Here is a 20,435-nt window from a genome sequence, read left to right on the forward strand (position 1 = left end):
ACCACTCATTAGCACAGTAGCCTTCCCTGTCATAAATCTGCCCTGATCTGTTAACGTTTTCTAATATGTAGTTTACTGTAATAAATTAGAATAAACTGTACCAGCTAAATTGCCTGTGATGTTGCAGTTTCTCTTTGCAAGACTGAAGCTGCCTATTTTAGTTCATTTGCTTGTACCGTTTGGTCCTGCTCTGCTCTGTGGGGCTCCCTGCCCCAGGTCCCCCTTAACAGATGACATGAACCCAGGAGGTCTAAGCAAAATGAAATCCCAACTATTGAGTTTCACTTGGTTTCATTCTGAAATCATGCAACACCAGACACCTTATCTTTAGAGTAGGTACTGGATGAAGTTACCCAAAATAGGTTTCTAAGAAGATTCCAGCCAGCCTGGGCTGGGATTTGGAGTACATGGGTCCAGACTGAAATGTTAAGCTTAGACAGTACTGATTAGAAGTACCTCAAGCTCTTTTACAAGTGGATACAATAAAAAAATTAAACAGTTGCTCCTGAAGCTGTTCCTTTCCTTAGGATTAAGTTTGACATTGCAGACAATAGCAAAAGGAAGGGAAAATTACTATTGTCATTTGGCTGTGAATTTCCTCATACCATCAACACTTACATGATGCACGAGTGGATTCAAGAAACTAAACAAGAAAAATTTCTCTTTTCCTCCCCACAGGTTCAGTATGCTGCTGACCCACAAAGCTGAACCAGTTCATTTAAGAGTTAAATGATTCACTCAAGTCACCCCAAACATCAGTGATTATGAAAGAGGAGGTGTCCTGCTTCTCTGACAAAAGAGGAGCAGAAGGAACAAAAGTTGAGAGGTAACAGGTCTTTCTGTAAAGAAAAATTGCACCCTCAAAAATCCTATTTATTATTTAAATAATCTGTGATCAATGACATCTTTATGTAAATATCATTAATAGAATCCAGATGTAATATCACAGAATCACAGAATATTTGAGGTTGGAAAGGACCTATGAAAGTCATCTGGTCCAACCCTTCTGCTCAAGCAGGGCCACCTAGACCTGGCTGCACAGGACCAGGTCTCCAAGGTCAGAGCCTCCACAACTTACCTGGGCAAATTCTGTCAGTGCTCTGTCACCCTCACAATAGAAGGTGCTTCCTGAAGTTCAGAGGGAACCTTCTCTGTTTCAGTTTGTGTCTATTGCCTCTGGTCCTGTCACTTAGCACCACTGAAAAGAGACAGACTCCTTCTTCTTTGTACCTTCCCTTCAGATATTTGTACACATTGACAAGACCCCTCTGAACCTCTCTTCTCCAGGCTGAACAGTCCCAGCTCTCTTGGCCTTTATCCATACAAAAGATGCTCATAAAATTCTTTGAGGAAAACTGTATATATTCCTTCTCCTGTGAGGTCAGGTGATAGAAGACAGGATGCAATATGCATTAGAATCTATGATTTGATTATACCAAAGTGTCTCTCTTTATTATAACATGAAATCTTATGTATATAATCAATAGAATCAAAGGAATGATTCATCCTATCTTCAAGTAACTGTCTGAAACAGGTGAGATGAACTACGCTCTAAAATTCCCTACTTCAGTAAAGGAGCCATTTACACTGAAGGAGAATAAACATATTAGTGTCATAAGCTACATATAAGCTACGTAGACCTCTAAAGTAGAACTTGTTACAACATAAAATAAAAATACAACTGGTGCGTTTACTCTGCACTGAAGGTATGCAGGGGGTATTCTAAGGTGTTAAATTAATATCGTGGTCCCTAAAAGTGTCACATTATTTTTTAAAAAATATGTTCTCAACTGCAGAAATCTCATGTCTTTGACATAAAATTTACAAACAGACCTCATAAAAATATTCCTGTGGTAAACAAATTTACTACAAATGCCCTATTATTTGGTTCATGGGGAATTATAACAAAAGTTAACCTAGACCACAAAAGTTTTTATATCAACTACTGTTTCTGGGGTCATTCATGAAGCAGGATAGAACACAGGATAATTGTTGCTGCAAGAAGGATATTTACTGCATTGGATAATGATCAGCTAGCAACGTATTGTAGAAATTCAGTTTTAGTACACTACTGTATTTGTTTTGCTTAATGAATAGCCCCTGGTTTGTCTGAAACTTCTTGCACATGAAAGAAGCATGTACAGTGGGAAAAAGGAGAAATTATGGATGAGCTTCAGAGGGATTTTGATAGGATACAGATTCAGCTTCCTTTTAATCATCTGGATATCATCTGGACAATCATCTGCTTCTTCACAAAAGAAAACAAACACTAGACATTTTTGGCATAAGATTTAGGTTGGCTGGTATTAAACAGCAGCTGTAGATCAAGTCCCTTCATAGTAATCCGCCCCTCATAGTGATTCTAATTTTAAATATTTGAGTTTCCATGTAGATAAGATTCTGTGCTTCTGGAGAGACACTCATACATTTGTTTATAGAAAAGGGGTTGAGGTGAAATTAGGTGTGTTTTGTTATTTGAAGACTTATTATACTTCACCTGCCAGGAGAGGTTTAGCACTGTAATTAATATGTCCATGAATCAAACACAGGAGTCTAGTACATACAGTGACAGTATTTAAGTAAAATATGTGATTACTCTATCATCTGCTTAACAGACTTTGCCAGTTCATATTTCATGTTCATTTTGAATATTAGTGAATCTCTGGTTGTTCTTCCTCTAAAACACCATTGTTGCATTGCATAGGAAAGAAACGTAAATCTGTATTACTGCAAAGAACAACTGGTTGTGTTGAGACCTAACATTATGCTGACCAAGAGTTTCTTACTGCTTCTTTGCACTCCCCTATCATCATTTCTACTTATGTGCACTGATTCTCAGTTTACAAATTCAGGTAGAGACTCTTTTGATCTTCGAAAAATGTGTAGTAAACCTGACTTGTTGAGACAACAGGCCTCCATGCCCCACGGTGGAACACAAATCAGTCAGTGTCAATTGGGAACTTAAGCACAAATTATCATCTAATCGTTGCTTTGAAAGCCAATGAAGATAGAGCTGCAGGACATCCTAGAGTGTCACAGTAGTTACCAGCTGTACAAGGAAAGACCTCATAAAAGGATGCATCAAAGAACAATGTTTATGTTTCACACTAGCAGAAGAATGAATGACAGAACAAAAAAAGTGGTAAATTACAGGGGACAATAATGATCCAAAGATCCAAAGCCCATGTACTCAAGTCAGCAGATCCGGGTACAGCCCTCCAGAAGTGGGAAAATGCAAAAACCCGAGCCACACTGGAACAAAGTGCATGGATGACACATGGCAGATTGCCCTGCAGTAGGTAAGGCAAGCAATGAAGAGTTATCAGTCACCTTGTCATTTGCAGTTATGTCAAGGTTAGAATCTGAATTTTACAAGAATCTCAATGATCAGTGACACTGATTTTTCTTTAACATTTGCAAACAACATCAGATAATAGCAAACATCAGAAGGAATCCAGAGATGACATTAAATAGAACCCCAACAATTACATACAGACTAGTACAAGCATGATGACATGAAGGGAGAGAGAGGATGGCTTCCTGGAACATCTGCACACTGTTGAAGTCTGGTCCCAGCAAGACAAGAAAGGCTTTCACATAGAACACACAATAGTTACTAAAGGAACTGGTACATACAACTCAAATGGAGGGATATGGCCTGGAACTGTTCACGAGTTACATCTTAAACTGTGAAAGAAGTTCCCTTACAGCAAAGCTATTTACAAAGTATGTACTAAGCTAGTACTAATTCAGTGGAGATAAGTTATAAACAATATGCAATGAAGACTATCTATATTTTCTCTGAAAAAGGTATTAAGTTGTGCATTCTGCAAAAATGGCATCCTGGAAACACCTCCAATTCAAACTTCATGCTTTGCATTAGTGCTAAAAGAGAAATTTTCCCTGGGTCTGTCCATGAATCCACAAGACACTTCTGATGGTCATGTTGGAGGCAGCCAGCACTTTTCCTTCTCCATCCGGAGAACAAATAGTGTGGAAGCACCCCTTATTAAAACAGAATAAGTTACTATATAGAGCTTTACATTGAAGTAGGTTTACAGTTACCAAATGAGGGAAGTGCTGACAGATATAGGGAGATGGCTAAGAACGTCATCACAAGTTTTTCAAGTGGTGGGTGCAGATGTTTGTCTACAAGTAACTATATTCTGAATCCTTGCTTAGTGAATTAACTCCTTACAAAAAACTCTTCTTAGCATGCTGCTCCAGGCAGTGTGCACTAGGATTCTCCAGCAATCAAAATGCAGGCAGGATTTTGATAACAGTAGTCTTCGGATTAGGAACAATTTGAGGTACTCGAGTGCTTTTGTGGACCTAATTTACTCAATGGTGTATTGAAGACAGTGGAAACTGAGTTTTGACTTATATGCTAGAATTCTGTACTGAGGCTATCCTGTGATGGAATGGAAGCTGAATTTATCAGGTTAATAATCTAGAAAATATAAATGCAACAGTGTTGTCCTTGATTATCTTAAAGCAGAGATAAACTCTCTTTGTCTTTTTTTCTGAGAGTGACTTCATTTTATTCATCACTTTAAGTATGTTTTTCTTTTTTTTTTTTCCCTTTTAGTTTTTTGGAGAGAAAGGCAGGAAGGAAAGGAGGGAGAGGAGGACATCAGTAGTTCCCTTTCCAGATAATTTTGCAAATACAGATTTTACTTTTCTGTACATAAAATTTTGATGAACTTGTAACATCCATTTTGCCTGATGCTAAGACAGTCCTTTCTGCTTATGTAAGGGAGAAAACTGAGACTTACTGGATTTGTCTACAGACATCTATAGTCTTTCCATGACCTTATGCCTCTTCACTCTGTGGAAGCTTCTACCTTTGGATAACACAGTGTTTTGGAGATGGAAAGCAGGAGAGGGAATCCATCCGCTTTCAAGAGTCACAAGAGCTTCCCCTGACGACCTCTAACATTTCCAGTTGGAAATCCAAATAAGAGTTTATGACTGCTTCAAAACATGAGGCTCAGATAACTTCGATTTCACTCTACTTGGCTGCAAACCAGAGCTGCTGGCCTCCTTAGCATACGGCAGCCAGTAAGACTAGGGTCTAAACTGGACACTAGCTTTTCTCATTCCTGTGAATTAAAGAATCACAAAATAATTCCCTATGTCTAGACACAAACAAAGCACAATCTTCTATTGTTATTGAAACTTGACAACGTTATTCCAAGAATACTCACGCCTCCACAAGCAATGTGATTCTCAGAGAGCTCTATGTCACTGCTCTGTAAGACCTGATTTATTATACACAGGTATGAGGTAATTACCCTATTTATTACTTATTATTTTATTATGTGTTTATTTTGGAGAGGCAATAAACTATCTGCAATTCGGTTTGCAACCATTACAAAGCTCTTTTTTTAAGCTGTTTTATACCTTTGACTTGTTTTGGCTTGAAAATTACCACATTCATTCTGCAGGCAATGAGGAATGAGTCTTGTTTAGTTTGAAAAAAATATGTTTAGCATTTCAGTTACTGAATTTCAACTCAGAAACAGCACAGGAAGTTACTTTTCTCACTTATTTCATTAAGAAGGTAAAATATATGTTTTGTCCAGCTTTGACAAGTTTTCTATGAAATCAAAAGCCTTACTCCAACCATGAATTCCATCCTTTCAAAAGTCTGAGAAGTCACAAAATCTGCATGAAGTAAATGGGCATCTGGCAATTCACAGTTCATCCTTCAGGCTCAGGTTTATGATCGGTTTTCTATTTCTTTCACAGGCATTGTCCACTGTCTGACAGATAGGCTATTTGGTCATAAAACAAGGAAATAAACTAGTTAGAACTAAGCACTGCAAGTTCCTTACTGGTACCCATTGTTGTATTTGAATTGTGGGGTTTGGTTTTATGCTTGTTTGTTCATTTGTTTAGGTGTTTGTTTGATTTGGTTTGTTTTTTTTATAAATTATTCTCTTATGAAAAGTTTGTGTGTTCTATTTTTCTTTATTTAAATGCAAAACTTTATTCCCCTAAATGAAGTGTTCCCTTTTTGGTGGTAGAGTGTTGAAAAGTGAAACATTTGATTAATATATTCCTTGGTAATTTCCCACCAGCATAACCAGAGATAGGATTGCTTTTCATAATAATCTTTTCCCTCAATAACTCTTACCAGAAGTACCCTTTAAACCTATCACAGCTGAGCTCTTGCAGTCCTCAAGTGCAATTGGTTTTATTACGGTTCCTTCAAATGCAGTGGTTTTAATTATATTTTGCTATATTCCTTAAGGGGAAAAAATTAGAAATTTAAGCTTTTAAAAATTCTAATAGCAAGAATCATCCCATTGTGTTTCAAAATTTTCTGAGTCTAATTTCCTCCTATTTCCTTTCAATAACTTGTAATCATCCTAAATTAATTTTAAAATTAAATAACATCTAAAAAGTGTTAAAAGGGATTTTTTTCCCTCCTTTCTTAAGCAATAAACATCTTGAGATTTCACAACAGGTCTCTCAATTGTTTCGTTAAAACACGTCTTTATTACCTCTTTCAGCTAACACAAAAAGGTGGAAGTATTTCGCCATACTAAAAGCTTCTTTCTGTGCCGAGTCGGAGGAATAAACAAACTTGAATTTGCCAGTGATGCTCTTAAAAAGTAATTACCAAGGGGCTTTCTAGAAGGATTAGTGTCCTCTAATATGCTGATCAATCAGCTTTTGAACAGTGAATTTGTAAAATCAAAAGTAGTTAATATCTGAAGCGTGTTTAATTGTACGAACTGAATTTTTTTTAGAAAGGAAAAAGTGCTTGGTAACACCTTTATTGCCTACCTATTCTCTCTGGCCGGACACTTAATTTAGTGGGTTTTTTATCCTGCCAGGAACGGGCAAAAAACATCCCATGGACTCCAGGGAGAGCGCGGCCGGACTCTTTCGGCCCCCGACGACGCCTCAGGGACCGCGACATCGCTCAGTGCGCGGGCCAGACCCGCGGAACCGCACCCGCCCCGCACTGCCCCGGGCACCGCAGTGGCCCCGCGCCGGGGAATTAAGAGCTAATCGGCCTCCTCTTTCATCTCCAATTAGTGCTATGCATTGGAAATGGCTCCTGAAAGTTCCTCAATCGAAGGAAACCTCAAAAAGCAAACAAATAGCAGAAAAACACCTTTTTAAAAGCTCAGTTAGAATTATTATTCAGTGTAACATAGGAATGACCTCCCTCTTTTCTAAAAGCAAACCTAATAATTTGCAAAGGCTTCTTAAGAGGATTGTCACACCCACATCTTCATAGGAAGTTAATGAAAGGAAAATGTCAAATGTCCCGTTGGGTGAAACGGGATCGAACCTTTCCTCTGTGCTGCGGGTCAGCTAAGCAGTGCACTTCCCTGGTCTGCCGCTTGTACACCTACTTTTGTCTTAATTTTCTTGCATTCTAAGTAGTCTCCTTTATTGTAATCTGATTTCAAAGTTCACTTCTCTATATGTATTGATTTAACATTTTGTACAATTAAACTTCAGAAAACACCGTGCTTACCTCTTTCGTGACTTTAGATATGGGAGTAGTCTGCTGGAATTAAAAGACCACTCACACTCCTGAAATTAAACAGGTTTACAATTATTTGCAGAACAGAGGCCTAAATTACCTCATCTGTATTTCTAATATCTACAAGTTTCATTTATTGTTTGCTGTTATCCATTGTGTTTACAGTCTTTACCAATTATAGATAAACATAAAGCACTTTTTTTTTCTTGTTCTTTAAGGTCAAAAATGAAAACAAGGAATACAAGCCTTGACATCAGGAGTTGGATTTTGGTGATTGTTGTGGGCCCCTTCCAACTCAGGATATTCTATGATTCCATGATCCTACAGGACATTTTTCTCCAGTGTTTATCCAGACCTTTGTTTGTCTTTCCTGAAGTTTCCAGCTGAAAATTTGATCTGTGACAGATCAATTACAAAAAAAAAATAAAAAATCAGATTTAGTGATGCAATGCATTGAGCGCTCTATTTAATTTCCCAGAAGGGACCAAATATGTTCCCAAAATAATTCACCAAATCCATGGCATCTGTAGAACTATGTTAAGGTCACTCTAAGATAACATAAGGCAACACTGTACTATTAACTGTGGGGCAGAACAGAATCTTTCTGATGGCAGAGAAATGCCAAGCCTTTTCTTTCATGTAGAGAAATGCCAGCCTCTTTAAAACCATGCAGTAAAACACCCATTAGGCTCAGTGTTATCCTCCTTACTTGATGGTTGTTTTGGTTTTCTTTTGTACGTATGGCAATAACATATATTCCAAGTTTAGCATCAAAGACACTCAAAGCTGCAGTTGTATAACAGTTTGGTGAGTTTGGAAGAGTGACGCAAAGGTTCCTCATCTGGGAACTCCTAATGCCTCAGCAAAGGGGATGTTTCTATCAACACAGCAAATCACAGAAATCCGTGGGGTGCAGCAGGATTTGCAAGTTTTCCTGCCAGGGTGTTGAGCCTGAGGCTGACAGAGAGTCTCAGCTGGAGGTGGCACTATCTGTGCTTGGAACCTATTGTACTTCTGACAAAAACACATGCAGTACATGAAGTTAAATATCATATGCACAGAAAGTTAAAGAATATATAAAATATACTTATCTGTATATATGAATTTACAGGTGTAATACAAAAATGGGGGTCTGAGCACTAACTGCAACATTCAAATCAAAAAAGGAGGACAAAATCGTGCATTAAAGAACTGTAGTGTGCATGTAAACTTTGTGGCTTCAGACTAGCTTTAGACAGCATCAGAAATGGAAGAACTTAAAGTATAAGCACTGATCCACGCTGTTGGGTTTGCTTTCAACTATTTTTCAGTTTTTGAGGCCCTATACGTTACTTGCTGGTATTATGAATGTCTGCCAGGCTTATGAAAATGAGCTCATTTTTTTTGTACTGCAGGTTTCATAATCATTAATATCAGACCTGCGCATTATTAGAGTAAATGGAAGTGCACATTGAAGACAGATCAGGTGTGAATACACAATTGCATTCCGCCAAACTGGACAGTATGATGCTTAATGCTATCTTTAGGATCCTATACTAGCTTTGTTTGAAAAACAGATAGATCCATTCTGATTCTGCATAAAGTTAAACCAGGGAAGACAACATTTGAGACAGTAAAGCTTCAAAGTCTAAGATGCCTATGGAAAAAATATTTAATTTATTTGAAGAGGCAGAGTGAGGTTTTTTAAGTTCTAGGGACTGCAATGTTCCTAGACTCAGACTTGGTGCCCAAACACTGCATTTACCACCACATTAAATGAGATTCTTCAGGTCACAATGAATTTGAAATGCTCTTTTCAGTGGTAACAACCACTTGAGGTGCACCCAGGACCCTTAATGCCTTGCCACTTGTTTCCCGGTTCATATTATGGTACCTGGCATCATTTGTGGGGTCAAATGACAAACCAAACAAATGAACAGAGTCAGGTTAAAAATAACTCCAACAAAAAAGTAATGATCTAGCTTCCTCTAAGGCACCACAAGCAGCTGTGCTCACACCGTGGAAAGGGTGGTTGGGGCAGGTCTGAGCAGGCAGTGTGCTGGGTGGGAAAATCTGGGCTGCTTGAAAAAACGGTGTGAGGAACTATTCACAGGGATATTCTGTCTGCTCTACACTACCTCATCCTCCCCACTTGAAAAATTGTCCATGGGTACAGAAAGGTCCTCAGGCCACAGACAAAACGCTATTCAGGCACAGCTGATGTGCTGAAGGAGTAGTGCTGGAGACAGCTTAGGGAAACAGGCTCAGAATTCTCACAGCTATAATGACTTTCCCCACTGACTGCAGTCAGGTCAGCTTTGTCACAGGTCGCACACTCAGACCCTCGTTCATGAAGGGGTCTTGGTCAGTAAGGGTTCTCACCATTCATCCTTCTGGGCTTTCTGTTCTGTGTCCAAACCTCCTTCTTAAATACATGCTCAAGTGCTCTTCTAAATCAGGTAATGTCACAATAGTCTGTTTCAGCTCTGGAGTTCAGTGTATGCTACTAAATAAAGATGATTACAACAAAGCATTGTTTGCATTTGCAATGTAGTCAGTAGTAGCTTCTTCGGTAGAATTATTCATTTCTGTGAACTGCTCTTACATATATTATAATTAATTATAAACTTAATTTTAAAACATCTGTTTAGGAAAATTAAATTAGAGAATGAAGTATTTGGAAAGCATAAGAGTAAGTTTAAGACATCTAAAACGCAGAAGAAGTCAGGCAGCTACACTTAAAAATTTAAAAAAAAATCTACTACTTCATATTTGTCTGTTGCCATTTATTAGACAGTGCCATATTTTCAAAAGTCATGTAGGAGATTATGGTTTTAGTTTTAACTCTGCTCTCTTCTTGTGATCTTATTTTAACATACTTTATGGTTTACTTTATATGAAATGCAGTCATGTGTAAAAAGCACATTTATTTATAATTTATGAGATTAAATTATATATGAACTGAAATATACACAAGGCTAAATTTCTTGGCTAGATTTCTTTTGATACTATTTTTAAATAGTATTATTTTACTAATAAGATGCAAGTCCAAGGGTTTAATATTGCCCAGGAGAATTACAGTCTCTGAGGCACATATTGCTCACAGCTGCAGTGAAATATCCATCACTGAAGATTTCAGCACTTTTAATTCCATCTCAGTGACATCAGTGGGATAACTGAAATATTACTTACATGTGGTACTCGGTAAGGGTATGGAGGATTTTATCGAAATTCTAGAAAAGTAATTTTGTGTTTATCATTAGCAGTTTTTCCTAACAAAAATTCAGAACAAAAAATATTAGTATGGATAATGTGGTGTATTTGCGGTGATTTTTTTTTCATTACGATTAAAATAAGATGTAATTTTCCCAAAGTTTAAAATGATCAGCAAATCTCTTCCTGTTTACTTTAGTTTTTAGTTTCTTTTTTTTCTCCCCCCCCCCAAAATTGGGAAATTTCTACTGTAGCAGTAGCTTAGCCAACCTTACAGAGACTTTGTTTATTATGTCACTCAAAAGATAACTCAATTATTGAGTGTCTGCAATTCAGTGAAAGCCATGATTTCTTAATCACCACTGCCAGACTTGAGCCCAGCCTGATCATGCATGTGGTAGTACTGCTTTGATTTTGACACTGTACATGTGGGCCAAGACATGTAATACCCCACACTGTGGCACTGTGTCTTCTTATCCACCTAGGATGTGGTAGGATGTTGACATTCTTGTTGATGTCTCTCTAGAAAGTTGCTTTTTCTAATGCTGAGGTCAGTACACTCTGAAGAGAATTGTACACTGAGCTATTTGCCTTGTAGCAATGCTAATGCATTGCAGTCTTTTATCCTATTTATTTCCTCTTCATAAGCTGAGCAGCAACAGAGAATACAACTGCAAGGAGAGTCCCTGAAACAGAAGTTTCTTGTTTGGAGATGACAGCACACAACCAGGAAAGTATTTCAAGAGTCAACATGTGCAACTCTCTGCACTGCTGACTATTTCCTTTGATAGATTGGAGAGGCTGGTGAAAGGGAGAAATGACTAAGAGGAGAAGACTAGGCTTCAAACCTAGGAGGGAAAACAACAAAGGAAAAACTTCACAACTGACAACATTGTGGAAATGCGTGCTGTGGAAAGCTTACCTTATCAGAAAACCCACTTGAAAAAGTTACTGACGGTCAAAAGAAGTGCCATGACCATTAGGAAATGGACAAACCTCAGCTTCCCAGTGGCAGCTAACAGGGCTATTTGGAAGGTGACATCTGTGTTTCAGAGACTTCCCATACCGTGTTGCCTGAATGTCAGAGATATAAAAGAGGCCACAGAAAGTTTTGCTTGGATAAGGTTCCCCAAAAGTGTCAGAGCCATGAACAGGATTCATACCAGTATCCCTTGCAGTTTCTCCTGATTCCATACTAACAAGATCAAAGCAAAGAGTGTGTTGCAGACCATTGTTCATCAGTCTGGCCAGCTGGTGCACAGGGCTGGTGTTGCTTGCAACTCCTGCTGGGCTGTAGCTGGCACACAGCCCATCCAGATCTGCACGCTGTATTTGCTGCTGTCGGATCCAGCCTGCTCCTTTGATACTCCCGCTTGGAAAGTCAGACTTTATTGGCAAACATAGCTATTGCAAGTAACCACTCGAGCAGCTCTGGAAGTGGGGCAATGTGTGTTTGGCCAACTTCTTACTGGGATAGTGCTTGTTTATTTTGTTTCATATAATAATTAGGAAAGAGCAAGAGGCAGCAGACAGCAGAAGCGGGGGAGCAAGTCCAGACGACACTACAGTCTACTATGACTCACTGGTTTCCCAATGATGGCAATGGGATAGCTTTGTGCAAAATCTCAAGTGTTGCTTGCTGTGTTGCGACACTAGGTGTTCATTTTGTGAGAGCTGGAAACTGTCCTCCTGAGCTTGCTACCAACTTTCTGTAGCTCTCTCCACTCCTTCCTTTTATATCTGACCTCCAAGTGGGATATAATACTTCATCTCTGCGCTCACCAGAACATTATTTCTTTCTCTTACGTAGAAGACTCCAACTGGTATACCTGAAAATGCCTTCTATGATGTTTCATTGTTGACGCATATTTAGTTTGTGATGCATTATTAGATCTTTCTCCACATGGTCCTCATTTTGTATTTGTACATGATACTTATGCATAGCACTCACATTTCCCCTTTGCTTTACTGAATCTTGTAAGATTTAATTTGTTAATAAATCCTTAGTAGAACTCGTTACATCAGCGGAAAACAAAGCAAACTATAACAGGGCTATAATAAAATTAAAAACTACAATTCATATTTATGATAAACTTTGCAGTGATATTTAAGACACCTATGATAGAAAAAAATTTTAGAAACATGCTTCTATATTTTTCTATTAATTTATTTAATATGTATATTTGAAGGCACAGATTGAGAATCATCTGGAAATCCAGGGTCTAGCCTAAACTAGTCAAAAGGCTCTTTCTAGTCAACCAAGAAGGAGAAAATCGTCCAGAGACTGATTCATTCTAAATGCTTTGATTGCCCAGTTTAGAAAGGTAGTAATCACTCCTTGGATGTTTCTTTCTCCACTGACTACAGAAGAAGCCAAGACAACTGCTTTAGAATAGATATCAAACTTCCAAATTGCTAAAATTACACAAGATGAGTCCCAGCTGCAGCTCATTCTCCCCCTGGAACAGACAATCAGACAATAAATTCCTCAAAGATTTAAGGCCTGACTCCCATTGATTTCTCACAGTGAGATTCTTTAAGAAGTTGACTTCAATGAGTTACACACCTAAATGTGGTGAATACTTTACATGGGGGCCGCAAAACATTGACAAAAATCTTACCAAATTGGCCTCTGACTATTTAAGCAGATAACAACCTTCAAGCACTTTCTCCTCTGGTAGAAATTTTGATCCCCGTTGCAGAAAGGAACATATGTTTGAGTTTAACAGTACCATAACCCCCACCCCAAGGAAGTGGAGGAGGGGAACACTGAGGACATTACTGTCTGGGAGAGCCACTGCTAGGTTCGACAGAGCAGCTCTTTCAGATTCCCTTTTTGGCTACTTCTTGATCTTTCTTACCACAAAACGTTTGCTTATTTAAAACCCCCCAACAAACTAAAAGAACGGGTAGAACAGACCTGGCAGGTGTTTTATTACAGTAGCACCATCCTGACATTACATCTACTTATTTTTATTCAAATTGACAACATTTCAATTTGAGTGTTCCTTAATGACATAAAACTAAGTCTTCTTTTTCCCTCTTTGAAGTTACATCATTGTAGATGTTGACTGTTTAATTGTCCTTGCAATCATGCACTAACTTCCCACTTAGCCCCAGCAGGACATGACTTGAACACATTAACAATCTTCACTAATGTGGACTGCCTTAGGATGTTTTAAGTTTATTTGTAATGGAGGCAAACACTCACTGTTTGGATGAATTCTATAAAAGCTGAACATATTCTGCCCTAGGCAAAGTTTTCAGAAAGAGTTCATATGGTTTTTCTGTTTGTAATCAGTGCATTCAATTATGCATAATTTGGTTTTCATGGTTTCACTGTTGGATCACATAAAGTCAAGTATAATTACTACCAAAAATAAATTTCTGTATGCACCTTGGAATATTCACTATGGACTTACGACACATTGGTAGGAGATTCACAATTACTGGGAAATTATTTAAGAATATTTTATTGTTTTCCTCAAATACAAGTGAAATTGCAATTGTTAATCAGAGGGATTGAAATAAATGGTCATGAAGTCTTAGTGCTATTATAAATTAAAATTAAAATTAATATCAATTGCCATACCAAATGGGTAGAAGAAAAGGAGGGTGGGAAAGCTCTGCATTTAGACTAATTTCCATGAAAAATATTCCATGATATTGGATGGGATTGTTCTTTACACACAAAGCAAAGAAGTGAAAAGGGTCTTCTGCATTCAATAAGGAGTTTTTGTGGGACTCTCTAGTAACTTCCAGACAGGCGCCTGAGGCAAAACTTCCTTTTGCCTATTGCAGGTTATTTAATGTATGCAAGCAGCCTCCACAAAAAGCATGTCCTGCTCCACTTTTGTTTTTTAAGCAGGATGGGTCTCACTAGTTCATCTCTCCCTCCAGCTGTGGCTTTAGTAAGAAGTTTTGCTAGCGTTAAGGTTTTTTTTTACTGGACTATATTGGAGAACTTGCAATAGGGAGTGATGATCTTGAGAGGATGGCCTCTTCACTTCCTTCTCCCAGACAGCCTTAAACATCTTCTTTGACTAGAAATAAAATGGAACTGTGAAAGTTTAGGAATAAATAGACAGGACGTTAATTCTGCCAATACTCCTACAAGATCATTTACTGGTAGGAAAGTCAATAAATGGGCCACTATTTTCTACATCACTCTATCAGAACCAAGATGTGTCAGAGTATAAGCAATGTCATTCTCCTTTGCTTCTGCTTTTTGCTGCTGAATACTAACAAAATGACTTTATTTACCCATGAAAAGTAGAAAATCCAAAATGAATACTAGACATAGAATTGGATTACGACATGATCCAGGAGTACAAGGGAAGACTTTTAATTCCTGAAGTGGCCTTAATGGACAAAATCATTTAGTAAATGTAACTGTTCACTCCTTTTGACCTTCTGACATAAATTCTGCAGATTTAGCTATAAGTACATACAGCAATATATAACTGTCTGATGTAGTGGCTTGAGACTCCTTTAAAAACTGAATAAAAAACTGTATTTAGATTAATCAAATTCTTACTTGTGTTATAAAAGATATTCTAATTTAAACTCAGAAAATGTATAGTATCTTAATTTGGTTTTGCTTAACTTAGCAATTAGTAAATTATTTTTAATAATCTGCTAAATTGAGTCTGATTTAGGGTTGAACTTTTCTGGAGGTAGGTTACTTGAAAGCAGTCCCTGATTTCAGTGCGTTAATGATATGCAAAAAAATCATATTTAGATTGCTTCTGGGTGTGTCTTTTGCCTGAAGTGAATACATATTTTAAACAGCATATGTTTGGACTTGAATCCATAAACCTGTGTTTATCTGATTTAAAATAATCAGAGACTGAAAATGATACCATTAGAATCAAGCCCTAACATCCCAAAGAATGGTCTACAGATCTCTACACAACCTCCTTTGCTCCACTCCCAACTCACCCAGACTACTATGCTTGGTAATCTTGTGGAGGAAATTAATCTCGTTAGCCAAAGAGAGAGCTTGAGGGTCTAGTTTTACAAGAATTTTTCTGTGCAGCCATGCTTCCCCCTCCTCAACATCATCCCTTCAGGCTGCCATGGAAAGGGCCTGCCTTTGCATAACCGCCTTCCTTGTGCAGCTACATGGAAAACTGGAGGATGAGGAAATTACTCCAACTCAGAATTAAAGTGTGTGTGTGTGTGTGTGTGCGTGCGCACAGTGTTTTTATTTTTTAAGGGAGTTCAGTCAAATCAGTCCCCTAAAACTGTTGAATGTGCATTTACACTAATGCTAATGCCAAACAAGGGTCGGCAGACATCCCTTGCTACGTGTGGAGATAACCAGGTAGAGGAATGGGAGACCTTTCATTTAGATATAAGCTTACTTAAGACAGGTATAGGCTAGCCAAACCTGTGAAGGAGGGATTTGTATTTGCTCATGTACAGTCACAGTGCACTCTCAACCTAAAACCAATGATAAAGAGACCCCTGGGATTGGGGACTGCCAGCCCTTACAGTGTTCATATGAGATGCAGAATCAGTCCCTGAGACTTCTGAAGAGAGCAAATTTCCCTGTGGGAAGAAAGACTTTCTGTCATGGACTCTGAAGTGCAGCATATAAGCATTTTAGGATTCATAATACATAATCAATTTAAAAATGTTTTATTGAGTATTTTGAGAAAAGAAGCTGCAAAGACAAATGGATTTTCTGAATTTATTTACCTTGCTTAATTTAAAACAGCTTCATATATTACTAGCACTAAATATGCATTAGGTTTTTCTAAGGCACAGTATTCCCTGCCTGCATGAGTGGTTTTCAAAATCACAAAACCAGAAGTTCCTGCCCTTTTTATCTTTTTTTTTTCTACCTTTGTTTCTCAGATTCTCTTGTTTCATGGTTCACATATGCACTGCATATATTATTGACTGCTATGATAAAATAAGTTCAAAATACTTTGTTTCTAATTTTTCTTTTCCTTGGATGTTAAAACTGGCAGCTTAATGACTCTGTTGCCACCTACTAGTCAATCACTGCCCTTGCCAAACTCAAGATAAGACAAGCTCACTTTCTCCAGATAATTGAGGCCCTTTGCTGTGCACTCTACGAACCGTAGTACAAGGCTTAGTTACCTCAAATCCTTTTTAATTTTAGTAGATTGTTCAATAATCACCCAGAGCAACATAAACATGAAGATCTTCCTCTTGAATTTTTGATCACTTTGCAAAAGTGGCAAGTATGACATATCTTACCTAAATATGAACAAAACATATTCAAGTGTCTCTGTACCTTGGTGTAATGGTGTGAAACACCTGGACAGCTAGAACTTTAGAAAGAGAAGGAAGCTTTCCCATTGACTTTGATGGGAACAAATACAGACGAATGAGAGATAGCTTCAAAAATCTGAATTTGCCACTGTCCTACTGTCTGTTTAGAATAGTTCAGTGTTTCACAGGCTTTGTTGATCTAATGTCACCCTAATATTTTCCAAAGGAAGAAGGCTGCAAAAGTCATCGAAATATTGACATGTCAATGCTGCCAGGACAGTTTTCATTCACAACAAATAAATGAGAAGAACTTGTAAAGATATACTAATTAATTTTTATCCTGTATTTTGTTTCTTTACTTGCTTGCTTTTATAGCAAAAAGAAAAAAGTGTAGGAAAAAAGTGTGCTCCTTCAGTATTTGTTTGTTTTCCCACAATAATTTCCTTAAGGAACGCTAGTGGTCAACGGAGCACAAGCTGACAAAACACTGCACAGCTCTGCACATCCTATGCACCTGGAACAGTTGTGTCAAGAGTGACATGTGAATGTTCGTAGTTACTCAGGACTTGCTTGCTTGGCTTGCAAATTCATGATTCCTGACTGAAATGTAGTTTTGTTTCTTTAACAAAATCCCTGTGTCCTTAGATACGCATGGAAACAATAAAAACAGGGACAAAGTTTCAGCCTTACAGATCTTGCTATCGGAGCTGTAAGACTTTGAAGGTTCAGGTTCACAGTGTCTAAGACGTCTACAATCTTTCAGGTGAAACATACAAACCTGGGAAGGAAAGAACAGTGTCCGTGAGCAGTTTGATGGCTGCTGCTATGGAATAGGGGTGTGTGAAGCCTACAGTAATTGAATCCATTGTAGGGTCCAGCCTTACATATGGAACTTGAACAATAGGTATTTACTTAAATTACATAGATTACCTCAGAGATGTGGAATCTGTACGCCCTGCCCACTCCCCTGAACCTTTGGAGCTGGGATCCTGTGGGGAACATAATGGGCTTAATTATGGTGTCTGGACTAGCCATGTAGGACCCAGAAGGCAGGAGTTAACCTCACCTCACCTTTTACATGCCAGTGACCCCAGGCTTGGCTGGGAACCCTCTGGGGCCTCTGGAGCAGCTTTTGGATTACCACGACATGCGCTAACTGGCGCGACGGCAAAGGGAAATCCCGCACGAGGAAGACCACGGTACCCGTGCCTTCTCACCACGGCCCGTGCGCCGTGGCTGCCGCTCTAAGCACTCAGGGCCCGCTGCCCGCTCCCGCCCGCCCACGGACAGGCCGGGGACAGCAGCAAGGTCCCACCGTAGTACCCGCCGTGATGCGAGGCCGGCCATGTGCCGCCGCCCGGCGCAGGCCGGGAGTGCCGCTGCCACGGCCGCGAAGCTGCGGGGCGCCACGCCAGCCCAGGCCTGGCACCCGCTCTCCCAGCCCCCGCTCCGCGGGGCCCGGCCGCGGCGGAGCGGGCAGGGGCTGCGGCTGTCACATGGCAGGGGGAGGGGGCTGCGGCGGGGCGGGCGGTGCTCGGGGCTCCCGCGGAGGCGGGCTGAGGCGGCGGAAAGTTTGCAGAGTGGCTGGCGGCGGTGGCGGCGCTGCGGCCCCCTCCCGCTTTCTGTCTTTACTTTTTTTACAGCGCCCCCCGCTCCCACCGCCTCCCGCCCTCGGTGGCCACTCCGGGGTATGAGCGGGAGCAGCCACCCGCACTGAGAAGCAGGAGGTCGCGTCGCGCCCCGCTCCGCTCTGTCAGTGGGGGAACGCCAGGGACGGGAGCGCGGGCAGCGGCTCTGAGCCCGCCATGCCCCGCCGGCCCCGCGGGGCGCCCGCCGCTCTCCCGGCGCTGCTGCTACTGCTGCTGGGCGGCGGCGCCGCCTCCGCCCGCTGCCCCGCACCCTGCCGCTGCGCCGGGCACCTCGTCGCTTGCAGCCGCCTGGAGCCGAGCCGGCTGCCCGAGCAGCTGCCGCGGGGGGCGGTGCAGCTGTGAGTATCGGGGCGGCGGGCACCGCGGGGGGCTGAAGGCGCCGTCCCGCGCCCGTCCGACCGCCATATTCTGCCCCCGGGGCCGCGGTCCGGTCCGCGGGCGGGCTTTGAGCGGCAGCGCGGTGTCGTGGCGGCCGCGAGGTGCGGGAGGGGCAGCGCCGGGGGCCGCGGCCGGGCTGTCAACGGGCGCGGCGAGGGCGGCGGCGGCCGCAGCAGGACAGCGTCCCTGGGGCGGGCTGCGGTCCCGGGACGCGGTGGCGATAAGCGCCTGGGCGAAATGGGGCCCGGGAGCGCTGTTCAGTGTCGGAGAGAGCGAGGAAAAAGTTCTGTTGACTTTCTTGGAGAGCGTTCAATAATCATCAGGCTAACACTGATTTGTGTGTCGGGAAAGCTGCTATCGCGTTTCCTCGTGTAGCTCTTCGCCCCTGTAGTTTTGGCTCTAGCGATGGTGCGCGCACCGGAGCGCGCCCGCTCGGCCAGCGCCGCGGAGCGACCCAACCCAGGTGACAGCTGCGGAAATCTATTTCTAGTGAAAAACTTTTATGGAAAAAGCATAAATTATGTCAGCTTTCTAAAAGCCCGAAAATAGCTGAGGGACTTGTCACATTTGTTTTTAATCCCTTGTCACTGAATGATCTTCCATATTAGTCGTATTAATTTTCGATTACATTTTCAAAGCAGATTGAGATAAGGGCTTTAAAGTAAACAGGAAGACTTTCAATTAGTTGTGGCTAATTCTGTTCAATTGCCTTGTCTGGAGGTCATGCTGCTTTACTCATGAAATGTGGATGGCTGTATTGACACCATATGGAACTGAACACAGACATGGCTCTGGGAGTTGAATATTTCCAGGACTGGCGTAGGAAAGTGTGAGAGGAAAGAAAACTTTTTTTTTGTTGGCTTATGTGATTGAAGCTTATGGATCAAACACTGGATCTGCTTTACATTCAACAACTGGTTTTGCTTCCTGTTATATTTCATCCTCCTGTTCTTTTGAACTATTTCAGGATGCTCACAAGCTTTCTGACAAAACCTAAGGCTTTTTTTGATATTAAGCTAAGCTTCATAGTTTAGTTTCTTAGCTTAGTTTACTTTAGTGCTATTAAGTTAAAATCCACGTGTGGTAAACAAAAAAACAAGGGGAAAAATAACAACACTTTCGTTTTTTAGACTTGCCTTAAAAAACATTTTGCATTAGCAGTAATTCAAATTTGTCTTTTCCACTTATGTTCCCGAGAGACAATAAAATGCGTTGCAGGGCTTTTTTGTTAGCACAAGAGAGATTTTTCTAATTAGAATTCCCTTGGTAGTGTAAATTGTCCTTATGTAAGTTCACATTCCTTTAAAAGTGTGAGAAAATAAGTTCTGCTTGTATAAATAAGCTTTGGCCTGTTGTAAGAAACCCTGCTGTAAGAAACCCTGCTGTGATTACTCAGTGGACAGCTGTGTCACTTGCTTTTAAACTCACAGGAGTACATCTTTTAGGTGTCACCAAACCATGTG

The 20,435-nt window shown here is 40.5% G+C and overlaps 1 protein-coding gene and 1 long non-coding RNA gene across 3 annotated transcripts in view; one reads left to right on the forward strand and one right to left on the reverse strand.

The window, feature by feature from the left end:
- Positions 1 to 17,341: 17,341 nt before the first annotated feature.
- On the reverse strand, positions 17,342 to 18,797 carry LOC120323335. Its single transcript, XR_005563675.1, has 3 exons — positions 18,017 to 18,797; positions 17,876 to 17,934; positions 17,342 to 17,723 (listed from the first exon to the last, which is right to left on the reverse strand). It is a non-coding gene; the product is annotated as an uncharacterized LOC120323335 (long non-coding RNA).
- LRIG3 (leucine rich repeats and immunoglobulin like domains 3) overlaps positions 18,507 to 20,435 on the forward strand; it is a 40,445-nt gene continuing 38,516 nt past the window's right edge. For both annotated transcript variants that reach the window (XM_039381709.1, XM_027730720.2), the window contains exon 1: positions 18,507 to 18,932. In XM_039381709.1, coding sequence (XP_039237643.1) covers positions 18,751 to 18,932 — 182 coding nt within the window. In that variant the 5' untranslated portion in view covers positions 18,507 to 18,750. The remainder of the gene's footprint in view (positions 18,933 to 20,435) is intronic.

Source organism: Pipra filicauda, unplaced genomic scaffold (assembly GCF_003945595.2).
Source record: "Pipra filicauda isolate LSUMZ 115617 unplaced genomic scaffold, ASM394559v2 scaffold237_size1200389_pilon, whole genome shotgun sequence".
Lineage (NCBI taxonomy): Eukaryota > Metazoa > Chordata > Aves > Passeriformes > Pipridae > Pipra > Pipra filicauda.